The sequence below is a fragment of the Gymnodraco acuticeps genome, unplaced genomic scaffold (assembly GCF_902827175.1).
Source record: "Gymnodraco acuticeps unplaced genomic scaffold, fGymAcu1.1, whole genome shotgun sequence".
In the NCBI taxonomy this organism is placed as follows: domain Eukaryota; kingdom Metazoa; phylum Chordata; class Actinopteri; order Perciformes; family Bathydraconidae; genus Gymnodraco; species Gymnodraco acuticeps.
Window position 1 is genome coordinate 1,844,537 of NW_022991375.1, and position 25,902 is coordinate 1,870,438.

At 44.0% G+C, this 25,902-nt stretch overlaps 1 protein-coding gene across 6 annotated transcripts; it reads left to right on the forward strand.

Moving 5' to 3' along the window:
- Window positions 1-12: 12 nt before the first annotated feature.
- Window positions 13-25,385, forward strand: LOC117562844. 6 transcript variants are annotated; one of them, XM_034240754.1, is made up of 6 exons: window positions 13-222; window positions 1,675-1,828; window positions 23,379-23,477; window positions 23,947-24,040; window positions 24,762-24,849; window positions 24,936-25,385. In XM_034240754.1, exons 3-6 carry the CDS (start codon window positions 23,429-23,431, stop codon window positions 25,371-25,373), a joined length of 669 nt encoding a protein of 222 aa, XP_034096645.1. In that variant the 5' UTR covers window positions 13-222; window positions 1,675-1,828; window positions 23,379-23,428; the 3' UTR covers window positions 25,374-25,385. The 6 variants fall into 6 exon arrangements, 5 of the variants coding, with proteins under 5 accessions (XP_034096645.1, XP_034096643.1, XP_034096642.1 ...); XR_004571630.1 differs by having other exon boundaries at window positions 13-1,828; window positions 24,936-25,031; XM_034240752.1 differs by lacking the exon at window positions 1,675-1,828.
- The last annotated feature ends 517 nt before the right edge of the window (window positions 25,386-25,902 follow it).

Consider the following 25,902-nt stretch of genomic DNA (forward strand, 5'->3'; position numbering starts at 1 on the left):
TAAAGTACCGGAGAATTAAACCTAACTTTGACTCTTGTCAAAATTCTTCCCTTTTATCAGGGGCGTAACATTTGGGGGCTTGTCCCGGGCGAATGTGACGAGGGCCAGCTGTTCCAGATAGATGTCCCCGATCATCATTCAACCCATCTTCACTACAACTAGGGTGGACGACGACGTGTGGTGGTTCAATAGCTACGGAGAGGGACTTGTATACAATCTGAGGTCAACGGGTGCCAGGAGAGTTACGCTGTCTCATCTGCAAAGTGAAGGTTCTACATTACACTGACAATGTCCACAGGAAAAGAGATTGAAATGGACTCCTCAGCGCTAGAAGACTTGAAGCTAGAAGTTGGTGGTAAACTGTACACACTGACAAGGGATGATTTGATTGAAGTGTGTGATTTCCTAACTATTGCTGGGTCAACTTTTGAGTATGTATCAGGTAAAAGCCGTTCGTCTCTCATCTCACATGTTAGAATGCACTTAGAGAGAGAAGAACTAAGTGAACTTGAGGATCAGGGTATGGCAGAGCTACTTGTTCTAAAAGATACAATTGTTGAGTTACAACAGGCTGCTTTATTAAGAGAAGATAACAGAGGAAAAGAGCAGAGTTCAGGTGACAAACAGACAGACGTGGTGCAGGAACATGTCATACAGCCGTCAGAAAGAGAAAGTTTGCTTAAAGAGATAGAGAAACAGTCAGCTTTAGCGTTTTCACTACAGGCAAAACCAGACCGGACCGGTGGGGCCCAAAGGTTAGTGAGTGGGGAAGGTAATACTATCAAACAAGACAATGTGACTGTCTAACAGACCCCCCAACCACGTGTCTCATTACAGTGGAGCAGAGAATTCAAAATATCAGGCCAGATTGGTGAGCCAGGTCAAAAAGACAAACTTACATTCTCTAGTCTAGCACATCAAATTGAGCAAGGCATGAGCAAGGGATTTCCTGAAATAGAAATAGTGGATGCAGTGATAAGGGCAATAGCACCAGGCCTACAACTACGCAGCTACTTGGAGGGAAAAATCAACCTGACTTTACCTACCTTGAGGAGGATACTCAGGTCCCATTACCAAGAAAAAGGAGCAACAGAACTGTACAAACAACTGACCTCAGAGGTCCAAAGTAACAAGGAGACTCCACAAAACTTCCTGATCCGTGCTCTGGATTTAAGACAGAAAATTCTGTTCGCTTCACAGGAGGCAGAATCTGGTCTAAGATATGATCCTGTCCTCGTACAGAGTATGTTTTTCCACACTGTTCTCACAGGCCTGCAAAATGACAACATTAGAAGTGATCTTCAGCCGTATTTGCAACAGACAACATCAAGTGATGAGCTGCTCCTCGAAAAAGTTAACATTGCTTGTGCCAACAAAGCAGAGAGACAAAATAAAAATAAACTACTTACCCAGCAGCGGCCAACCGCAGTGCACTCAGCTCAATCCAGCGAGACAACTGCAGAGAAAAAGGAAAAAAATACTAATCTAGACCAAAACAGCAGATTTCAGCCTGATGTTCTGAATGAACTGAAAGAAATGCAGTCTGATATGGCATTACTGAAAAACATAGGCGCTGAAGTTGCACAAATCAGAGAATCAATGCGACAGCCTAACCAAGCACAGCCACAGTATTTCACCTCACCTATACCACAAGAATGCATCCCCCCTCCTCAGTTCCAGTATCCACAGCAAAACCGCTGGCCACCCCCAGGACCAGGGCAGAGAGGAGAGACAGCTCAATACCAAAGAGGGTTCGCACCACAACACAACTTCTCCGGGCCAAGTCGTGCACGCTTAAGAAAACGTTTTGGCTGCAAGCAAAATGGAAGTGAGTATTGCACCCATTGCTACAGGTGTGGTAGTAGTGAACATTTTCTCGCAGGTTGCAGGCTGAGAGGAAACGGACCAGACAGAGAGGTCCCTTTAAACGAAACAGGGTTACCCCCACGGGACAGGGAGTAACCAACAACAGTGTAATGTCCCAACAGCATTGCTCATACTGTGGTGTCCCTGAAAACGAACAGAAATTCAGAAAATGTGCATCGTGTAAAGAAGACAATTACTGCTCTAAAACCTGTCAAACTGAACATTGGCCAAAACATTACGAAAAATGCAAGCAGCCCCCTCACGCGCATGTTAAGGCGAGACACCCCAGGTGAATAGGGTAATTTTTTAACTTAAAGGTATCAGCTAGAAATTTCTCCAGTTAATTACTTACAATAAGGCAATTGTCTTTTGTATTACAAGTTTTCTGAAATAGCATGTTTAAATATGCAAATTATCCATTATCTCATTAAATATGCACATATTTTAACACATTTCAGGAATCGAAATCTGAACTTTGGATATAGCCAGATTCAAAATTCTTGTTTCATTTTGTAGTCATATTAGTATCTAAGGCTTTTACTGAAGGGATATTGGATATCTCTTTTTATCACTCCATAAATCAGAAAATACTGTCAACAGCCCTAAAATATCCATTTTCGCCATGTTTTTAGGTATACAATGTTGTATAATTCAGGCTATGAATTATATATGAACAAACCCTTCTGTAAAAGCCTTCATAATATTGATAGGAATATAACTGGAAGGTTTGGTGTATGTACGTGCTACTGAAGTTGAAATTTCGAACTCAGAGTAGGAGAAAAAACTCATTTTGAGAAAACGACCTTTAAAGATAGCAGTGAGGCGCTAGCTAAACCTTCCTGTTCTTTGGATGATACAGCATCGACGCACTCCGTGAAGGTATTTCATGTTCAGGGTCATTTTTTTTTTTTATATCCTTGCTTCGTGCAAGTGACAATTGTTGTCGTCTTCTCTGTGAATGTTTTTTTCGCCGTTCTTTTGGCATTTTGAGATTTCAATTTCTAGCTGAAAGCTAACCAGGAAGTGTTTTAGCACACCACGTGACGCATCTGAACGAATCACGTTGTCAGAAATTGACACCAGCCAATGAGATTTCGTTTCTTGGTTTAAGACCCCTTTGTGCTTTCACGATTGGTTGCTGATACAAAGGAAATGACCATATTTGGATCCGATGAGATTGTGCAGGAGAGACGGAGCTTTCCAGCGATACCTCTGTTGACATGGTGCACACAGCGGTCGCGGTACTTTATGTTACGTTAGAATGCTAACTTTTGGTGAATTTAGGAGAAATCTACAGACGCAAATAGACAAACTATAGTAAAATAAACACTTAAATGTGTATTTTGTACGTTTTCCTTCCAAAAGCCTGAAAGAAAACATGTTATGGAATCAAAATAGCACAAAATCTCAAAATTGACCAGAACTTGAAAAACGATGTTTTTGCCTGCCGTGTCTCGCCTTAATCAGTGCTCTCAACCAAGTGCAAGCACAGCCCACACCAGAAAAGAGGACAGCCATTCTCGTCTTGTGGCGTTGGTAGGAAAAAGGTGTATAGTCAGGGGTGCACATAACTTTTTTGCCCTGGTTCTCAAAGGAGCACCTGGAGATGTTGCTTGGTGCTCATCCTTAAAATTAAATAAACCGTAACTTTTGAGGGGGTCTTGACTTTATTTGCCAGACACACGGCACTGAACACACATGCAGAGGTGCACACAGAACACACATGCAGAGGTGAACACAAGACAACATTTGCACGACCAGTAATCCTACAAGCTGTCATCACTACCCTCCTGACTGTTCTCCTCACTGTCTTCCTCTCTGTCAGACATGGTAGCTGATGATGTAGGCCTACTACTTTCTCTCTGTTTGAGTCTGCGATTAGCTGCTTGCATCCACAAGTCAACAGCTGGGTTTGGGTCGAAAGTCTCTGTTGTCATCTTAGACAAGTGGATGTAATCAAATAAGTATGTGAACATAACCAATAGCCTACCATAGCCAATAACAAATTAATGTAACTTATTTTATTTGTGTTGTTCATTCATATCTTATTTTACCTTAACATTTATTTATTTATGCATTTTTTTTTTATCTCCAGTTTTAAAGGATATTTTTGGTTACTGTCCTATAGTATACATTGGAATGATTTAAAACCTGTTTATCCCAATAATTATAAAGGAGTGCCTTGGAAATATGTGTTTACATAAATTGTGACCAAACCGTTTGAACTTAGACTAAGAGTCCTTTACCTCACTGAGCTGTAGTTAACTTATCAGCCTCTCAGTCTGACTGGAGAGGACTCTCCCTCCACATTATTGTAGAAACATCTTCTTCTTATCTCCGTTAGAGCAGCTAGCACGGCACCAGATTATAATAACAACAGCGCTGGTACCACCCTCCCTCCCTCGCTCACTCGCATTTTGTCTGTGAGCTGCGGGCGCCAGATAAGCCTACATCCCCCATTTTCATCACTTACAGCGCCCATCGTACAGGGCAAATTAAAGGTGGAACCAGGGTGAAAAGGGTGTTACATTTACTTAATTGTGAATATTGTTACATCAAGGCCGAAAATTAGGATGAGCCCCAACGGTCAAAATGTTTTTTTCCCTCCCAGAACTGCAAGCGCAGCACCTCCCCAGATCTGGCGCCCTAGGCCCTGAGTTCATATCATGGTTCATATGCAACTCGCAAATATCTTTCTCTCTCTCTCTTCTCTCTCTCTCTCATCTCTCCTCTCTCCTCTATTTTCTCTTTTCTCTTTTCTCTTATCTCTCTCCCTCTCAATGTTGGTACGCAAATGCGCTTTGTTTCAAATAACCCGGTGCTCTTTTTTTGGCGGAGGTGCGCATGCGCACCTGCGCACCAGTTATGTGCAGCCCTGTGTATAGTTGAGTGCTACATCCAAGACCGTAAAATTAAAGCATTGTGGGATACAGGCTCCCAAGTCTGCATTGTTGATGAAAAATGGAAAAAGAGACATTTGCCACATGAGAAGCTAAGAGATGTTTCAGAGTTACTGGATGCACCGGATAATTTGAATATCACTGCTGCTAACGGAGAGAGCATGCCTTACAAGGGCTACATTGAGGTAACTTTTGGATTAGCTGCAGAAGGAGCTGATCCCAAAGAACTTATTGTCCCCATGCTAGTGGTGAAAGGCAGATCTCTCTCACAGCCTATTCTAGGCTACAATGTCATTGAGCGAATAGTGAAAACCAGCACTTCAGAACAAATTGATGTTAGAAGAAGAGAGCAGTTGCATGAGACTTTAACAACAGCTATTCCCAGTCTTGAGAAGAAGAATGTCACAGCCTTCATTGACCTAGTGACTACAGAACAGTCATGTGACTATATGGTAAAAACCACAAAAGGGAAAGTCATGGTTCCTAAACACTCTTCTGTTCAAATTGACTGTAAAGTACAGACACTGAAGAAAGACACTACCCTCATTTTCGAGCCTGACATAAATCCTCAGTGGGCTGAAGGCCTTGAGTTTTGTGATACATTGGTGATGCTTAAAAGTGGTGCTTCACCTTACATTATTCTCGATGTGCAAAATCCCACCGATCACGATATTGAGTTGGCAGGAAGAACTGTTGTGGGCAGAGTGCAGCAAGTCCAGGCTGTGTATCCAACTACAGTGTTAGAGAAACCAAATCAGCATCCTCCAGTGTCAGTCAATCAAGTGAATGCAAAGAGTGAACATGATGCTGACATTCCATGGAATCCACCAATTAACCTGAGTCATCTAAGTGAAACCGAGAAAGTAATGGTGCAAGATATGCTTCGTGAGGAATGTTCATCTTTTTCGAAGTCAGATGATGATATTGGATGTATTGAGAAGCTGAAGTTGAGCATATCACTTACAGACACAGATCCTGTAGCACGAACGTACGTGTCTGTGCCAAAGCCACTATATAAGGAGATGAAAGACTATCTACATAACCGTATTGCACAAGGATGGGTAAAGAAATCCAGCTCACCATATGCCTCACCTGTTGTCTGTGTAAGAAAAAAAGATGGCAGCTTACGTCTTTGCATAGATTACAGAGAGTTAAACAAAAAAGACACACCCTGACAGACAACCGATACCCCGAGTGCAGGACATCCTTGACAGTCTTGGCGGTCATACTTGGTTTTCATTGTTAGACCAAGGGAAGGCCTACCATCAGGGTTTTATAGATGAAGACAGCAGACCTTTAACTGCATTTGTGACGCCGTGGGGCCTGTATGAATGGATAAGAATTCCATTTGGGCTGATGAATGCACCAGCAGCCTTTCAACGGTGCATGGAAGAGTGTTTAGAAGAAGTGCGAGACAACATCTGCATCCCCTATTTGGATGACACACTTGTGTACAGTCAATCGTTTGAGGACCATGTGAACCATGTCAGAAAAGTGCTACAGCTGTTGAGAAGATATGGAATCAAATTGAAGCCCAGCAAGTGTCTTTTCAAGCGTGAGGTTCGATATCTGGGAAGAGTTGTTTCTGCCGAAGGTAGCAAAATCGATCCAGCTGACACCATCGCTGTGAGAGCATTGAAAGATAAGAGACCGAAAAATGTGGGAGAGCTTCGAGCTATCATGGGCTTGCTAAGCTACTACAGACAATACATACAGAACTTTTCCCGAATTGCTGGACCACTTTATGACTTGTTGAAAGGTACAGCAGAAGACAACAATGTAACAGAAAGCAGGAGAAAAACAAGACGAGTCACAGAAAAAAAGAAAGGAGTGCCGTCACACAAACCAATTGTGTGGACTGAAGAACATCAATGCATCCTGGAACGGCTAATAGACTGTCTGGTTGAGCCCCCAGTACTCGGGTTCCCTGACTTCTCACTGCCATTTGTCCTCCATACAGATGCGTCAAACCAAGGCCTTGGCACAGTCCTATACCAACAACAGGATGGTAAACTCCGTGTGATCGCCTACGGTTCCCGGACACTGACAGCCTCTGAACGAAATTACCATCTCCACTCAGGAAAATTGGAATTTCTCGCATGAAAGTGGGCAGTAACAGAACAATTCAGAGACTATTTGTACTATGCGCCTACATTTACTGTATACAGTGATAATAATCCACTTACCTATGTCCTGTCGAGTGCCAAGCTTAATGCAACTGGATATAGATGGGTAGCAGAGCTTGCCGACTTTCACTTTACCATTCGATACCGTCCAGGGAAAGAGAATGTGGATGCTGACAGTCTATCAAGGATGCCTGTAAATGTTGAAGAGATGTTGAACAAATGTACTGAAGAGCTCCCATCAGACTGTGTGGCAGCTACAGCTCAAGCAGTCGAGACTCAAGACTCAAGCTCATCGTTGGTCTGCCCAGTACTTACCACTCTCCAATGTTCATCAGTGAGTGAAGCAATGTATAAATCATTTTCAGTTCCTGAAATAAGAAAAGCACAGGAAGACGACAAAAACATTGGTCCAGTGATGCAGTGTAAACTGAGGGACAACAAGCCAGATAGACATGCATTTCATGCATTGAGTAAACAAAGCAAGTGCCTTCTCCGCGAATGGGAAAGACTCCATATCGATGACGATGGCATTCTTCGCAGGAAGACAGTTAACAGAACACAGCTTGTATTACCTTAGAGGCATACAATCACTGTACTGAAAGAGTTGCATGATGAGATGGGCCATCAAGGCATTGATCGTACAACATCACTGATTAGAGACAGATTATTTTGGCCATACATGCAAAAAGAAATTGAACACTATGTAGCGAGGACTTGTACTTGCCTTAAGCAAAAAACACCATGCAAAGAATCACGTGCACCTCTCACAAGCATTGTCACTACTCAACCCTTTGAACTGGTGTCAATAGACTTTCTTCATTTGGACAAATGCAGCGGCGGCTATGAGTACATTCTGGTAATCGTTGACCATTTCACTCGTTTCGCCCAGGCTTACGCCACCACTTCCAAGTCTGGCAAAACTGTTGCTGATCGCATATTTAATGATTATGCTCTCAAGTTTGGTCTATCAACACGTATACATCACGACCAAGGCGGCGAATTTGAGAACCAGCTTTTTGCCCAGCTGAAAAAGAACTGTGGTGTACTTGGGTCGTGTCGTGTATCAGGGGCGTAACATGTGTCTGTCCGCATCTGTAGCCTGTTATTGTCTCATTATACCGCACTCTCAATTAATTCAAAGTAAATATGTGGGGGAACAATGTTCAGCTGATGTAACAGAGATTATAAAATACAGCGCTATGACAAAACACTCGACAGCTGATGCAGCTGTTGCCACGTAATAATGAACGTGGCATGTCGCTTTAATATGACCGCTCAGAGGAGAGGAGTTCTCATTTCTTTAAACGTCTGCTGCTTCCCCTCCTTTCTCCTCGGTCCTCCGCTCTCATCTCCTGTGGGCGGGACTAAGTCTCGAGGAGGGGAAATTTAAGAATTGAGAAGCCTCTAATGCAGGGGTGGCCAACCAGTCAGAGGTTAAGAGCCACATTTTTTCTATGTTACTGCAAAGAGCCACATCAAACACACAGTCACTGATACCGCTTGTTTCAGTTTTTTGTTTTCTGGAGACAAGATTTCAACCACGTCACTGATGCGTTTTTGTGGCATTGGGATATATATTTTTTAAATCCTCTGGAGCAGAGAGAGGAGCTGTGGATTATTGTTATTGATTAATGCATCAGTGTTTCTTAGGGTCAAAAACACTAAACTCACAACTTAAAATGAAAGTGTTTAGTTTATTTAATAAAAGAGCACATGTTCAATGTGAAAAGTGACAGTAGTTATAGATTATTTGCAATTTGGTGCTATATATATATTTAAAAAAAAAATTATATATATATCTTTTTTAAACACCTTGAATTTCAGGGGGGGCGCGGGGCTCCGTTGGCGGGGCGCAGCTCCCCTCCAAGACAATGGTAGGGGAAACACTGGATAATGTTTAATCAACGATAGGTTTTCCCCCCCTCAAAGGTGATTGGTTCACTGCATCGCAGGTATTATTGTGATTGGCTCTTGGGCCACATCAAAATTATACGCGCTGTCATCCTCTCATACTGACACCACACATACACAACATACATAACACGGGACGAAAGTAACGGAGCGATTTTATCCGAGCCCAAACAACTTTGACCGGCCAAATTACGTCAGAATTATCAGCATTCAATACTTAACAGACCTACTAAATATCAGGTTTAACTGTCAGGAGTAGCTAGTGTTGTCACAATACCAACATTTTGGTTTCGATACTAAGTCAAGAATTCCGATTCTTTTTCGATACTTTTCTTAAAAAAAGGGAAACGGTCTTAAATGTAATTATTGTGCTTTATTTCACACCAGAACCATAACCATAACACAAACTTTTAAACAATGAGTACAATAAATAAAATAAATGACAATAATTCGTATTAAATAAAATTAATAAATGTCTTACAGACAGGCCTCGTGGTGTCCGTAGGCTTGCCCTCACTGTCAGAGATATAGCTAAAATACTTCCAAATTTAGCTTCTGGCGTCTTTTTTGTCAACAAGCCGAGGCGCAGCGGCAGTTGCACTCACACTTGCAGCCATGCTTCTCGTTTTCTCACATGCTCTGGCAGCTAGCGCGTGCACGAGAGAGGGGAGGCACTTAGAGCGTGCTTGAGAGGGGAGGGACTTAGAGCGTGCTTGAGAGGGGCGGGACTGCAGGCACGGCGTACCGGAGTACTTTCCCCGTCATTCTTAAAGTACCGATACTAATGAAACGGAGGAATCGTAACGTTTTTAATGGCAGGGTATCGCGGTACCTTTCAAGTATCGGTACACCGTGCAACACTAGTCAGGAGTCAGTGTCTCTCCCCCAAACTCACACATATAAAATTCGATATGAACTGAAGAGCCGCATGAAACTAGGCAAAGAGCATTCGGCTCGAGAGCCGCGGGTTGGCCACCCCTGCTCTAATGTATTGAAGTCAATGGAGAGAGAAAACGTATATTTCGATCACGTTTGAATTGTGCCATGAATTACACATGATGTTTGTCAATCATAAAAAAAAAAGTCAGTTTGTCGTAAAACTGTTGAAATATAAGACTATGAAAAATATGCAACTAGAAAGACTACAAATCCCAGAGTCGCGTAAGTGATGTCACAATTGTTTTCCTCCACTAAGAGATAGCTAAGATCAGCGCCATATAGATATAATCTATCTACATGGCGCTGGCTAAAATAAGATAACTTTAACAAGATGCCTGTGTGCTTAGTACCAGGTTGTTATCATACCAGCAATGGGTCTTGCTCGTTCTTTCGCTTCCCATCTGATGAAAGGACCAGGAGTGGCTGGATCAAGTTAGCTACCTAGCTAGTAGCTAGCACGTTAGTTAGCATTACAGCCTTGTCATATTTATTAGCCTTAATATGAAGTAACATTAAGTAACCCAAAATGTTAAACAGTAAGATTAGTAGTCATATTTCGTGAACCCTTTGAAGAGTACTGTCACCGGTGTGATCATTCTATAATACACAATTCAAGCCCGGGAGAGAAATGCTAACGCTAGCATCGGCGATCGCCGATCTTTTCTACTTCATGCTATCTGCACAAATGGTTGACATTAAACATTACAAAGACCAGGCAATTCAGAGAGAATCAAAGGAAGGCAGGCAGCTTTGCATGACATTCTTCTGGACGTGTTTCATTGTGGTGATAGTGAGGGTAGTCAATCGTTTTGTTGACAAGACAGTAGTGACGGCCATCTTGGTGACGTGTGTTGTTCTGCGAGACCAGGGGCCTCATTTATAACGCCGTGCGTAGGATTCACGTGGGAAGGTTGCTTACGTAGTAGAAATCCAAAAAATAGGTACAGAAATTTTCCGATTCACCAAACATTGCGTACCGGCGAGGAAAGTGCGTACAGCACTTCCTACGCCGGTTTCCCTTTACAAATCACAATGGACTCGAATTGCGGTGCAGCTTTTGCGGGCTTCACGTAACGCCCATATTTGCCTATAAATAGTCAAAGAAACGCCCATTCATTCATTCATTTTGACTGACTTTATGAAGAAGATCGCAGGAAATGACGACAGAACAGCTAACAAAGACATCTCACACCGTGTCAGATTTTGGTTATTTTGGGGAGGTCGAGATAAATCATATTGTTTGGTGGATGCCGTTTGAACCAGAGTAGCAGCATGGAGGTCGGATCGTCACCAAAATAAATAAATAAGTGGTCCGAAAAAGGTTCATGACAAAAAAAATACACATAGCTTTCCTCAGGCAGTGTGTTTGTACCGGGGACAGGAGACACCCCCTTGATGAGAGACTATAATAAATGATCGGAGAATCCCTCCGGAGTGGAGTCATGACAACTGGATCTGAATTATGTTTTCGTATTTGGTGGTTTGTGTCCCAGCTGTCGATCAGCTGTGCGCAGCGTCTCCACTGCAGCAACTCTATATCCACCAGTTAAAGGAAATACAACTAATGTGTTGTGTTATATTAGCTGTACAATTTACCACATATGGTGTTCTTAGTTTCCATACCTCCTGTGTTTTATGAGCGACTTATCAAGTCTTAGCAAACGGCATAAAACATGATTAAACATGGTAGCAGTGGCGAGCCGTCAGGGCCCTCTAGGCCCTCTGTGAGGGCCTAAGATATTCTAAAACATAATATTTGAAACATTAAAAAAATAAAATTGTATTTTTAATATTTTTTTGTTGTTACATTTTTCATTAGTTTTACCAAAATAACTTGATTTAATTGTATTTAAAATAATATTTCAAAGAAATAAATCCGTCGAATCTGCCTGTTCAGTTTCTGTTGGAATGTGAAGGGTTAAATGCCGTCTCTGCGAGTTATGTGAAGACGGGAGGGCTTGTTGGTCCCTCTCTACATTCAGGCCCAATCCCAAACCACTCCCTCGACCCTACCCCTCCGTGATGGAGTGAACTCCGTCTGTAGCCACACTCGCAGCTCAACGAGGCTCCCTCCTGTCAGATGGAGGGAGTAAATACAGCAGCAAGCTTTGGGACGGCCTCCCCTCTCTCCGGCAGAAACAGGAAATGCCGTAACTGTATGTAACAACGGTTTCAGATCAGCATCTCTTAGACAAAAAGTTTAAATGAATAACTCAAATACAACTCCAAACATCTTTCATTGTGTTTCAAAGCTCTTTTAGTTTTAAACCTGATGTTTATAAGCTTCTTAGTTTTTGCAATGGTCTGTAAATATACACAACTTTATAATAAAATGCACACATTTACCTTTTTCTAGACTAAACACAGGTATGATCCTAAGTTAAAAACACATGAGGTTATCATGAGGCTGTTAACATCGGAATTTATCAGTGGTATAAAAGTCACGGCTCGCCACTGCATGGTAGTATATAAAACCATGCTCGTACAACCTATAGAAATGCAAAACCGCATCATTTATGAGAAAACATTTCATAACATTATCACAACATATTCGAGGTGGTTTTAAATAACATATCCGTATTTATTTATTTCTCCAAGTTATGTTCACTGAGGAGTCTCAGACAGGCGTTTGTTTAATCATTTTAAGATTGGCTTTAATCAATGTTTGAAAATGAATTCATCATATGATAAATGAGAGGTAACATTTTGTTTATGGTATTATTTCCACATATTTCTCTCCATTCTTCCTTCTGCCAACGCGGTGTCGCAGTTTCTCGTCTCTCCCGTTTTTGTGCTTAGTGCGTACGCATGGGTCAGAGTTTGCGTGGAGGACCGCATGTTTTCCCGTCAAGTTAGTATTTTATAAATCGCAAACATTGCGTAGAAACTGGCGTACGCCATTTTTTGAGCGTATATCCTGTTGGCGCAGCAGCCATTACCAGCAAAGGTCTAGATAGCCTTGGACTAATACTACGACCAGTGGCGGCGGGTCATTAGGGGCAGGTGGGGCACAGCCCCACCTAGTGTCAGAAGAAAGTATTACAAATAATGATTACAAAAAAATACTAAAAAATAAATAAAAAAACATATAAAATATATTTTAAGGTCATGTTTAATAATCTGATTCGTCTGTACATTTCTGTTTTAGTCTGTGTTCTTCTAATTAGTGTCTAGAGTGCCGTTTTGAGCTGTTTAGAGCCATGTGGGACAAAACCCGATCCTGCCCCTCCCTCTCACAGTCTAAGTGAACGGTGATTGTAAAAACTACACTGCGCATGCTCAGAGTATTTTTCTATTTAATGTGTGTGGCAAAAAAATAATGACCGTAGGGGCAAAGTGCTCCCATCCCCACCATACGTCATCTCACATAATTCAGAATTGATTGGCTGTAAGTACTCACGTGTGCAGTGCTGCGAAACGTCACGTGTAGTTTGAAGAGGAGACGAGAGAGCAGCATATAGCTAACATCACCAGCGATTAAAAGAAGTAAAAAACTGAAAGAAAATGAATGAAGTTGACCATTTACTGGAGCACACATTTGAGACACTTAGTCTCGGAGAGAAACTGGAGGTAAAACGCCTCGGTGCCCACCATCCACCGGATTTCCAAATGGTCCAGACTGCGGGCAAAGTTAAACGTGGGTTTAACGCTGAGTGGTTTGCTAAAAAGAAATGGCTAACGGCGAGCATCCAGAAGAATTCCCTCTTTTGCTTTCCTTGCCTGCTTTTTGGTGAAGATCAAGGTACTTGGTCGAGGACAGGTTACAAGGACTTACAGCATCTTTCGGAGAGGACAATGAAGCATGAGAGCAGCAACAGTCATTTGGAAAATGCCGTAAAATTGGGATTACTTGGAAGGGTGAATGTTGCAGCTCAGATTGACAGCGCCTACAGACGCGGCATTGATTCTCATAATAGGAAGGTGGAAGAAAACAGGTACGTGCTTGGTCGGATCATCACCTGTATTAAACTGTGTGGGAAATGTGAGACAGCACTGCGGGGCCACAACGAGTCGGCGGACTCTCTGAATCCAGGGATATTCAGGTCAATTTTCGAGACAATGTGTGAGGGCGATTCCAGGCTTCAACGGCACTACGAAGCTCAGCTTGTTTTCAAAGGGACATCAAGCACCATACAGAATGAACTCTTGGACTGCATGTATGATGTGTACAGGGAGGAAATAGCCAAGCAAGTGGACAACACATCATTTGTTGCCGTTCAGGCCGACGAGACAACCGATGTCTCCTGTAAATCGCAAATGGTGATTGTGTTGCGATACATTATGCCTGACCTCACAGTTACAGAGCGTTTTTTGGAGTTTGTGGAAGTAAAGGGAAAAACTGGTGTAGGTCTCTCTAACAGCATCAAGGCTGTTCTGGAACCCCTGAAGCTGAAAGAAAAGCTAATCGCTCAGACCTATGACGGGGCGGCCGTCATGAGCGGTAACGTGCGCGGGGTACAGACGGTGATGAAGGAGACGTACCCAAACGCTCAGTTTGTTCACTGCTACGCCCACCAACTGAACCTGACCCTGCAGCAACTGTGTTCAGCAAGGATGAGCATCCTGAAGGTGTTTTTTGCAGATCTAACTGCTTTTTCCACTTTTTTCTCCGGTGCTCCAAAACGTGTTGCAGCTCTTGCAGAGGCAACACAGAGACGCATCCCACGGCCACCGGCTGTGAGATGGAACTTTAAAAGCAGAACTGTGAACGCGGTTTGGGAGACCCGAGATGCACTACTTCAGTGTATGAAGCATATACGCGCACAACCAGGATGGGATGCGGTCACCATAAGTGAGGCATACGGCCTGTCAAAGAAACTGCGGGACCGAGCATTTATGCAGCTCCTGGAGTTTTTTTCGTTGCTTATGCCAGAAGTGGATGTTCTATACAACACTCTGCAAAAACGAAGCATCAATGCACCTGGGATCAACAGCGCGCTCTGCCGTTTCAAGGAAAATGTTCAGAAAATGAGGCAGAAAACTGATGCATTGGCCGCCACTGCTGATGATGGAACAGACGAGCCAGGCCGACGAGTCAGCAGCACAGCGCCGGTGATGAAGGAGGCTTGTGACACAGTCATCTCACAGGTGGAACAGAGGTTCTCACAGAGTGACCATTTGATCGCTGCAAAGCTTGTTGACAGCTCATTCTTCCCACAGCATGTCCTGTCATTTCCTACACCTGAGCTTGACTGCGCCGTGAAACTGTGGCCTGCGTTGGGAAACAAGGAGAAGTTGAAGTCTGAGCTGACCACGCTCTACCGCCACAGTGAGCTTCACACTGGAAACACTGCCCTGTCTCTGTTGAAATCCATTCACGAGAACAACTTGGAGGAAACGTTTGCTGAGACTGTTATTTTGGTCAAAATAATAGTGACAACTCCGATGACGACATCCGAGTCAGAGAGGAACTTTTCCACCCTCAAAAGGATAAAGACTTTCACTCGCAACACCATGGGACAGCCGCGACTTGATGCATTGGCCATGCTTTCAATTGAAAGCCAGTTGATCCAGCAACTACAGGACTTCATCCCCAAAGTGATAGACACATTCTGTCAGAGGAAGGACCGCCGTGCCGCTTTTCTTTTCAAGTGAGCCTTCAGCTTTGGTAAGTTCATTTATGTCATATATTTTGTTGATCTTCTGTGTTTTGCCTCTGCTGGATCGATTGATATTGTGACCTCGATGATGAGTGTCTGTGTTTTCCTTATATTTACAGTCTATGGTGTTTTAATGCTAAAGCATTACGGTTGTTGTTATTGTTAAGAATTACTTTGTGATGGTGACCTTTACTCCATGTATTAAGGTGCATTACTATGACATCCCCACGCTGTGTACGTAAATGTATGCGCTCACAGTGTTGCTCCTGTGGTCTTCAGTATGTAATTTGACACTCCCCCTCTCTCTCTCCTCCCTCCTCTCTCTGTCCCCCCTCTCTCTGTCCTCCCTCTCTCTGTCCCCCCCCCCCCCCCCTCTCTCTCTCTCTCCCCCGACCTCTTTCTGCCCCCCCAGTTTTGTACACCTAGAAACGCCACTGACTACGACAGAGGAATAAAAGACGCCACACACTTGCATTGTAGTTCACATGACACTGACTGAGTTCTTCGAGTGAGCCAGCAATGATCCCTTTATTAGAACCGGCTGTGTGCTTGACAGATTGACAGATATGACGTCAGCATAAGAGCATTCAAGAGATGAATCGTTCACAACAGTTCAACACCCCCACTTGATCTTATTCTGACAACCTTTGACATACATTTACACTTTTTCTTTTTTTTTCTTTTTTAACCTTCAACACCAAAAATGAAATACAAACTTTTCAATCATGCCCTTTGTTACAGGCTTAGTTAAAATATCAGCTACCATTTCTGTTGTTGGGCAGTATTCAATAATAATGTTTCCATCACTAACTGCAGATCGAACAAAATGATATTTGATATCAACATGTTTACACCTTTGACGACACACAGGATTCTTTGATAGTGCAATTGCCCCTTGGTTGTCCTCAAAGATTGTCACTGGTGCATAATCATTTCCACTGTCCATTCCTTTTAATAATTGCACAAGATAAAAACGTTCCTGTGTAGCAGCTGCCAATGCCATATATTCTGCTTCTCATGTGGATAAAGCAACTGTAGGCTGTTTCTTAGATTTCCAGGAAATAACAGGTCCTGTCTGACATAGACTAAAACAGTACCCAGTTGTCATTTTGATCTGCTGCCCAATCAGCATCACAATATGCAACAAGTTTTAGTTTTGAATCACTTCTCTTGTAACACAACTCCTGGTCTACAGTTCCCTTCAAGTATCTCAACACATGTTTTGCTGTTACCATATGCTGTTCTTTTGGTTCGGATAAGTGTTGAGACAACTTACTGACAATAAAACTTAGATCAGGTCTAGCACATGTCATCACATAAATCAAGCTGCCTACCACTTCACGATACCTCTTTTGATCAACAGATTCACCTTCATTGTCAAATTGTTGTTTATACTCGCATGGAGTCGATCTTGCCTTGCAGTCAGACATGTCAAACCTTTGCAATATTTTCATGATGTACCTTTTCTGGTTCATCTTTATTTCACCATCTGTCTGTGTGAAATCAATGCCTAGAAAGTTCTTAAGTTTGCCAAGATCTTTCATCTTAAATTTGGCTCCCAAAATGTCTTTTACGTTTTGGATTGTTTGACTGTTGCTTCCTGCAATGATAAGATCATCAACCCAGATTATCAAAATAATCCTTTCACCTTTAGATGTTAGTTTACTGTAAACACAATGGTCAGCCGGATTTTGAATAAAACCATTTTTACTTAGATAATCATGGAGCATTTTATTCCAATTCCGTCCTGATTGTTTCAGACCATACAGTGATTTGTTAAGTTTACAGACCAGTTTCTCCCCCTTCTCTGACTTAACCTCAAATCCTTCAGGTTGTTCCATAAACAACTCACAGTCTATAGGAGCATGTAAATATGCCGTTTTAACATCCATTTGATGCAATTCTAAATCATGTTGTGCTGCGATTTGCATTAGACTACGTACAGATGTCATATTTGCAGTTGGAGAAAAGGTTTCCTTATAATCAATACCAGACACTTGACTATAGCCTTTTGCTACATACCTGGCTTTGCATGTTTTAACTGGGTTCTCTTTCACTGTGTAAACCCATCTGCCCCCCCACTGCATGTTTACCTTCTGGCAGTGTGGTCAGGGTAAATGTGTCATTTTCCCTGAGTGAATCCATTTCCTCCTCCATAGCTTTAGCCCATAATTGAGAATTTGGTGATGTCATAGCCTCCTTCAATGTTTGGGGCACATCACAAATAACTCTATAACAGTAATCAAGGGTTAGTTCTCCTTGGTCATCAGATTCGACTTTACACTCATAATCCTTCAAATATTGAGGAGGTTTTCTTTCCCTTTGTGGGTAAGATGTCCTCTGGAAATATTGAGGAGGTTTTCTTTCCCTTTGTGGGTAAGATGTCCTCTGGCTACTTTGGCCTTCACCTGTCTGAATGTTATCACAAATCTCAGTCTCATTTTCCTGTGACTCTTTTGGGATTACATTTGCCTTTTCAATTTTTGGTAGGTGGTTTACAGCTCTCCTCATACTGAAATCTTCATCATCCGTTTCCTGCTCTGTTTGAGTCTGACTCTCAATGACACTCTTGGTGATGAATTTGACCAACCTATTTTTGAGTACTTTTCCTGTCAGGATAAAACACCAAATAAGCAGGGCTGTTCTTATCATAGCCTACAAAAATACCCTTTTCAGATCTTGAATCCAACTTTTTCTTGTTTTGCTTGTAAGCATAGCATGGTGACCCCAAATGTTCTCATTTTTGAAAGGTTAGGCTTCTTTCCTGTCAATATGTAGTATGGATTCTGTCCTACACGTTTGTTGTAACACCTATTTCGAATGACAGCAGCAGTCATAACTGCATATGTCCACAACTCTTTTGGTAGGTTACTCTCAATTAGCATGCATCTTGCCATTTCAAACAATGTTCTCCAATTTCTCTCAGCTGTCCCATTTTGATGGGGTGAATAAGGAGCTGAGGTCTCATGTCCGATGGCATTTCTACTTAGCAATGACTGAAATTGACCAGAAGTATACTCCGTACCATTATCAGATCTAATGCATTTGATTTTTCCATAAGGTGAAACGTCAGCAATGTACTTCTCAGTAGCCTTGACTGTGTCACTCTTAGATTTAAAAAAATAAGCAAAAACTGCTCCTGAATAGTCATCAGTAAATGCTAATGTGTATCTGAACCCATCTTTAGCTGTAGGATCTATAGGTCCAGACAAATCTGTGTGTACAAGCTGCAGTGCAGCCTTTGCCCTTTCATCTGGCTCTCTGCTCCTGCTCTGAGCAAATTTTCCTTTTGTGCACACTTCACATGTCAAATTAGATGCATCAGTTTTGCCTTTAATTGTCATACCCTCTGTGACTTTTTGCAATTTCATCACATCTTCGTAGTTACAGTGACCTAGAATTTCGTGCCATGTTTTGATATCATAACACCCATGACATTCATCAACATTTTCATCATTAACTGTGTTTAAATAAAACAATCTATCATACACCATAACATCAAATGTCATACCGTTCTCGTGAATGAGCTTGTTCTTCTTTGAATACGACCGTGGCTCAATTGGTCGTCGCTGCTTTGACCGAGAAAATGTCTTGGGGAAAGGATGGGACGTACAGCGCCAGCATCGTCTCCACCTCTCGACCCGTATTGTCTTTCAGCCAAACTTTGGCTGCACCTCTCTTCAGCGCTATGCCAGAGGCCCTCACTCCATCAGCCAACTCCAGGACATGTTTTCGTGGCTCGAAACTCTCGTCAAAGTCTTTGAATTTGTTCATGTCAGTCACTATGTGCGATGTAGCACCGGTGTCGACCATAAGCCCTCTTTGCTTCAGTCCATCGCCCGGGTCGCTGTCCACCTGTCGTTCGCGGGCCTTGAAGGCGAATGTGTGGTGGTGGTCGTGGTCCTCTTCATCCATGGCCTGTTTTACGTTGTCTCGTCGTCCTCTCCGCCTGCAGTTTGCATCTCTGTGCGTGGAACTCCTGCAAAAACGGCACCACTGTCTCTGTTGTTCCCCGTGACCAGCAGCCTTGCACTCGCGGGCCCTGTGACCCTTCTGGCCGCAAGTATAACAGGTCAGCAGCTTCACATCAAAGTCTTTGCCTCTTACTTTCATCACGCTGTCATCAACTGAGCTCCCACTGAACTTCTCAGTGCTCTCGTAGCTCCTCAGCTTGGTCTTGAACTCGGCGAAGGTGATCTTCTCATGACTTTGTGTAGTGTGGATAGAAAACGGCTTAAATGACGCTGGCAGCCCCTTCAGAATCATAGCTATCAATAAACCGTCACTCAAAATCTCTTCTGCATTCCTCAGTACTGTGATAGCAGTCTCTGCTCGTATAATATAGTCTGTGATGCTTTCATTAGCATATTTCTGGAGAGACGTAAGCTCTGTATACAAGCTGATCACACGCGGTTTTCCTGTACCTGCGTAGTGATCCCTCAGAATCTTCAACGCCTTTCTCCCATCGTCCGCTGCATCTCTCATGACCAGAGACAAACTTGTATCGTCCAACAATTGAATAAGTTCAGCGTAGACTTCTTCATTTTTATCAGCGTCTTCTGCGTCCTCTTTGCCTCCGCCACTGTCAGGCTCTTTCAATATGGTGCTTTTCAGCCCTTGTAGCAAAGGTGGCAAAGAAACTTTGTTTCCCACAACTCATAGTTTTTCTCATCTCCGTCAAAGTACAAACGATTCCATCGGTTTCCAAAATCCTTTCTGGGCCCATAACCTGTTGGCGCAGCAGCCATTACCAGCAAAGGTCTAGATAGCCTTGGACTAATACTACGGAGGAATAAAAGACGCCACACACTTGCATTGTAGTTCACATGACACTGACTGAGTTCTTCGAGTGAGCCAGCAATGATCCCTTTATTAGAACCAGCTGTGTGATTGACAGATTGACAGATATGACATCAGCATAAGAGCATTCAAGAGATGAATCGTTCACAACAGTTCAACATATCCCTTTATAAATGAGGCCCCAGAGATGTAGTTCATTGAGCGTTTCACACAAACAAATGTGTTACTTCAGTTTTACGGGAAAAAAAATTTTGTTGACAAAATTATCTTTTAAATTGACAATCATATATGTAATTTGTGGCACAATTCAAACGGGATCGAAAGATAATATTTCTCTCTCCATTGACTTCAATACATAATTTTTTCGAAATAAGGTCCCATGGAGGTCCACCGGAAGGGGAGGGACTTCGCCACTCTATGCACTTATACGGTGTAGCTTGTATGATTCTGGAAACAATTTAATATGTAATACAATGTGTATTATATTGTTATGATGATTTTTGGAGGTGGGAAGTAACTCAGTGATTTATTCAAGTACTGTACAATGTTGAGATTGTAGTGCCGAGAAATAGGAGCCGGAGGCGGTGCATCGAAGGTGCAAAAGGGAACTTTAATGAGCAGCAGAAACAGACATGTTGTCGGGTCTCAGCCCGGGAAGACAAGAGAAAGAAGCCAGGACGGCACACAATATATATAGTTAACCTATATGTCCGTGCGGAAACAATACCCCCAACCTGTAGTTCCATGTGTGAATTATGTGTGTTAATAAGTGATCACTACACAAGCCCCCCCAGAATTCAACCATCGACACAATCCTCTCGTCCGGGAGGAAGCACCACAGGGGCCGAGGAGGGTGGGGCCGCAGGAGAGGTTAGGGGCCCCAACGAGGGCGAGGGCATCCCCACCCGCGGGTGGGGGGCGGCCACGGAACGGGCCGTCGTAAGGGGGCCGTGGTAGGCACTGTGGTCTCACTCAGGATTGACTACAAAATCACCCTCTTCACTCATCAGTGCATATATGGAAATGCTCCCTCCTACATCAAGGAATTGCTCACCCCACAAACCTCCACGAGGAACCTACGTTCAGTAAAGGCAAACCTCCTCATCCCACCAAGGACAAAACTGAAGACCATGGAAGACCGAGCCTTCTGCTCCGCTGCTCCGAGACTGTGGAATGCCCTCCCAAACCAGCTGAGGACACCACAGACTGTGGAGGCGTTCAAAAAAGGCCTAAAAACGTATCTTTTTAGAATAGCCTTTAACTAGATTTTTAAATCCCCCACATTATGCCATGCCGGCATGAATGCCACAGCTTTTATTATGTTGTTTTAATTGTTTTTAAATTGTTTTTTTATTGTTTTGGTTGTTTTGTTTCACCCTTTTTAATTTTTAATTTTGTAGCACTTTGAGTTTTGTTTACGCAAATGAAAAGTGCGCTTATAAATAAAATATATTATTATTATTATTATAAGACAACATCCACCAGACAAAGAAAGCTGGGTCGCTGTGCTGCGACGCAGGGATGGGCGTGAATATCCCAGTGGTCTCCAGCAGGAAGGAGCGCTGCCCGGCCGCAGGCGAGGGCACAGCGGCGGCGGGCACGAAGTCCTTGGGAGGAAGGAGCTGTATCCCCGGGAGGAAGGAGCAGTATCCCCAGGAGGAAGGAGCCGTGGACAGGGGAGAGGCCAGACGGGGTCCAGAAGTGCGCCGATGACAGCGCGGGCGACGTCCGAAGCCGCCGTCGAGGCGAACCGTGAGCCGCGGTTCGAAGAGAGGCCAGGCAGGGTCCAGAAGCGTGCCACCCACGGGCCGATGAAGGCATGGGCGACGTCCGAAACCCGTGGGCGAAATTGTGAGAGTATCCACACGAGGTCAACCGGCTGGTCGAACCTCCTCTCAGGCACCGAGAAAAAAAAGGGGTTAACAGTCGGATGTCAACCGATGAATGTCGATAGCCGTTAGCAGCTAGTCGTTAGCTGTCGTCGTTAGCCGCTAGCTGGTAGTCTTCGGTAGCTGCTAGTCGTCGTTAGCTGTCAGCCGTTGCTAGCTGTCAGCCGTTGCTAGCTGTCAGCCGTTGCTAGCTGTCAGCCGTTGCTAGCTGTCGTTATTAGCCGTCGGTAGTTGCCAGCCGTTAGCCGTCGTGGTTAGCTGTTAGCTGGTGTCGACGGCCGCCAACCGTAAGCCGGCAGCCGTTAGTCGATGTCGTCGGCCCCGGAGCCTCTGCTAGGCGGCGTGCCTCTACCAGGGAAGGTGCCGCTGCGTGTAGTGGCCAGCACCTCAGGGTTAAATCGCCGGGCGGCCAGGAAGAACCGGCTAGCTTCTTCGGCTAAAGCGCGGGGCTCAACACTAGCCGTGTTAGCTAGTGCAGCCTGGACATGCAGCCGCACGTCCCGAAGAAACAGCCCCATGAGGTAGAAGGCGGGTTCTCCCATACCTAGCAGGTCGTGTATCGTCTCCGTGTAGTCGGAAGGCTTGCTGTCTTCCAGTGCCGAGACGATGTGGGAATGGCGAGCGACGTCCTCAGCCATTCAGTGGGGGGCGCACCGAGCCTCACGGTGGCAACCACGGACGTCTCCAAAAATCTCCGGCACATCGAGAAAAACAGCGTTTTTCGCCATGTTCGGGTCAGTCCCGGAAACTTCACGAGACTTGTATCAGGGTCACCAATGTAGTGCCGAGAGATAGGAGTCGGAGGCGGTGCATCGAAGGTGCAAAAGGGAACTTTAATGAGCAGCAGAAACAGACATGGGCTGCTTCTCAGGTCGACTATTTTCATTTCCTCGCTCCTCGGTCCTCGGTCTCACCGGAAGTTGATTTGCCTGCGCCATCTTGAGTACCGTCCCATGGCTCTTATTTCTGCCGGAGGACCGACGATCGAGGAGCGAGGAGCGATCATGGAGGAGCGATAACCGAGGAACCACCAGACCATCCTCTGATGAAATCCTCAGATACTCACCCCGCCCCCTTACTGTGTATCGCTCACTGATTGGACGAGGCAGTGCATGCACTGATCTGATGCTTCTTGACATGAGAGCAATACCCCAGCGGAGTGAAGAAAATACATGAACCTCACAGGACTCACTCCTCAGTTTATACCGTGTTTTGTTTCAATTAATGTATCATTTAGTTACAAATATGTGATCTGAACAAAAGTGGTCAAAAATCATTATTGGAAACATTTTCATGATCGCTTTTTTCGTTTTAGTTTCATTTATTGTCATTTCCATTCAATCACAGCTGAGGCATGAATCCTTGATTTCACTCGGTTTAAAAGCCCTGCCTCCAGCATGCAACTGGCACATTTGAAAGACATGGCGGCAGAAAAACTACACAAGTGTAAGTACCTATTACTTCATGTTATTTGTATGCCTACAACGATACCGTTACGATAATGCAACATCTGTTCACATGTATTTAACCCACAACTCATATATTTCTGTTATTGAACGCTTTATATTTTCTCAACAATGTTCATGTGAAATGCCCAACTAAAGGCAAGATTTGCAATAGGCTACATAACGTGCGTATACACACGCAGCATTCGTTATTTATCGGACATATTTCGGTTGGAAACCACTTGTTTCTTCATTTAACTAGGCTACCTGCCACATACAGACATAACTAAGGTACCATCATTCATTTGGCTGGCAGTCACAATGTATTTGTAATAAATAATTCAATACATTCAAATCGGCTCAATTCAATAATTAAGCTGTCATTTATATGCAGCATTATGTGAGTGAAATGTTAATGGCTTAAGGTTTCCTTTTGCTGATGTATGTATAACATAATTCTCCTTAAACAGGGACGGAGGCCCAAACCAGAGCCCTCATTCAACAGAGGACTGACAATGAGCACCTGTTTACAGGAAAGAGGTTCACAGCCAAGAAGGCCTGGGGGTGAGCTACAGTTCTACATGAGTTGTTTGACAATGTTGTTTTGGTGCATGGTATGATAATCAATGTAACCACTACTGTGAATGAACCACAGTGAACCTGAGTGTGTCATGGAATTATTATGCATGAAGCATATTGTCAGAAGTGTAGAGGAAACTTCTGTGTAGCTATGCAGTGGGAGTCACCGACTCAGGAAGGAGACACGGGAAGAGCAGTAGCTTTGATGTCAAACACATGATGGTTTATTTGGAGTTAACGGCCGGAGGATTCACATCACAAGTCCAAGAGTCAGAGGTTCTGACTTCACGGTAGAGTTGCCACGTCAATTCTGGAGAGCCTCTCTCTTGCCAGCCCATCTAACTGGTTTCGCAGAGAGTAAACAACATATTTGAGGAGATAGCCTAAACAGTGTGGGAACACAGAGCTACTTGCCTCGGACACTTATGACCTCGAAGATTTTACCTTGGAGTCCACAAATACAGAGAAGGAAGTGTCCCAGTGTACCCACAACACAGACCATCTGTGACCCAGTATTGACCGGTCACAGAATGGGAACAATAACATTATTGGCTAAGCCGCCTGTGTCCTTAAAGAAGGTAAACAGACATCGAGGTTTGTCCTGTATGTTACTAATTGGCGTCTTATGATAATTATTTCCACAACAAGAAGTAATCAGACTTTGCATGCCTGGATGCTATAATTTAAGAAATGGTTTACTCCACAGAGAGGTTCTGCAGAAGATGGAGTTGGAGGAGTTGCTCACTCCCACCCAACTGGCAAAAAAGTGGGACAACCTGAAAAGAAAATATAAGGTGAGATATTGTATTTCTAGATGCATACAATGCAGCTATTTCTATTGTGTCTTCATCTGACTCATACATTCCTTGTTCTCCCTCAGGAGCTGAAAACCCCCCCTACAGGGACGGGGACAGATGCGGGGGAGGCCACGGCAGCCACATGGTCGTGGTTTTCCCTGATGCATGAAGCCATTGGGAGTCGGCCCTCCATGGAGCCTCCAGTCCTGATGGACTCGGCTGACGTGGCCCCCAGTGGGATTGGCTCTTCATCCAGTGGAGCTGGGGCTGCTCCTTGTGGCCAGGCAATGGAGGAAGAGGAGGATCCTGGGCAGCCTGGCACAAGCAGCAGCACCACTACACTGGATGAAGAGCCATCCACCTCTCTCAGTCCCCCACCTGCCAAGAAGAAGAGGGCAAGTAGGGGGGCCCTATTAGAGTTTCTGAAAGAGGAGGCCCAACGAGAGCAGGAACGCTTTGAGGCCAATCAGGCTAACACAAAAAGATTTTTGGATTTATTTGAGAAATTGGTAAATAAATGATTTTGTTTCTAAGTTTTTGCAACGTTGTTATTGTTCCATTGAGATACACTTTGTTTGTCAAAACATTGTTCCTTTATTTGTTAAATTATAAACATCACAACGCAATAAACCGCAAATGAAGGCACACAGCTTTTCACACAGTGTGGTGTCCAAGGCCTTCGTGTCCCCAAGTCCTACAAATAATCATGTTCTTGTAGTTCAACTGGTTGCACACATGGAGCAGAGAGCAGCCCTGCCAGTCGGTCTCGCTGGCCATGTCCGCCTCGATCCCCCCTCACCAGACGTGGTGGAACCACACCAATGTCCCCAACATCCTCTTCAGGCTCCAGGATGTCCCCCGCTGTGAGGCAGATGTTATGGAGCACTGCACAGGCGGTGATGACTGAGGGGACAAAGGTGTGGTGGACCTCCAGAGCCTTGAACAACAGCGATCTCCACCTGCTTTTCATCCTGCCAAAGGCCCGCTCTATGATGGAGCGAGCCCTGGCATGATGCTGGTTGAAGCGGCTCTGCACCCTCCCTTGCAGTG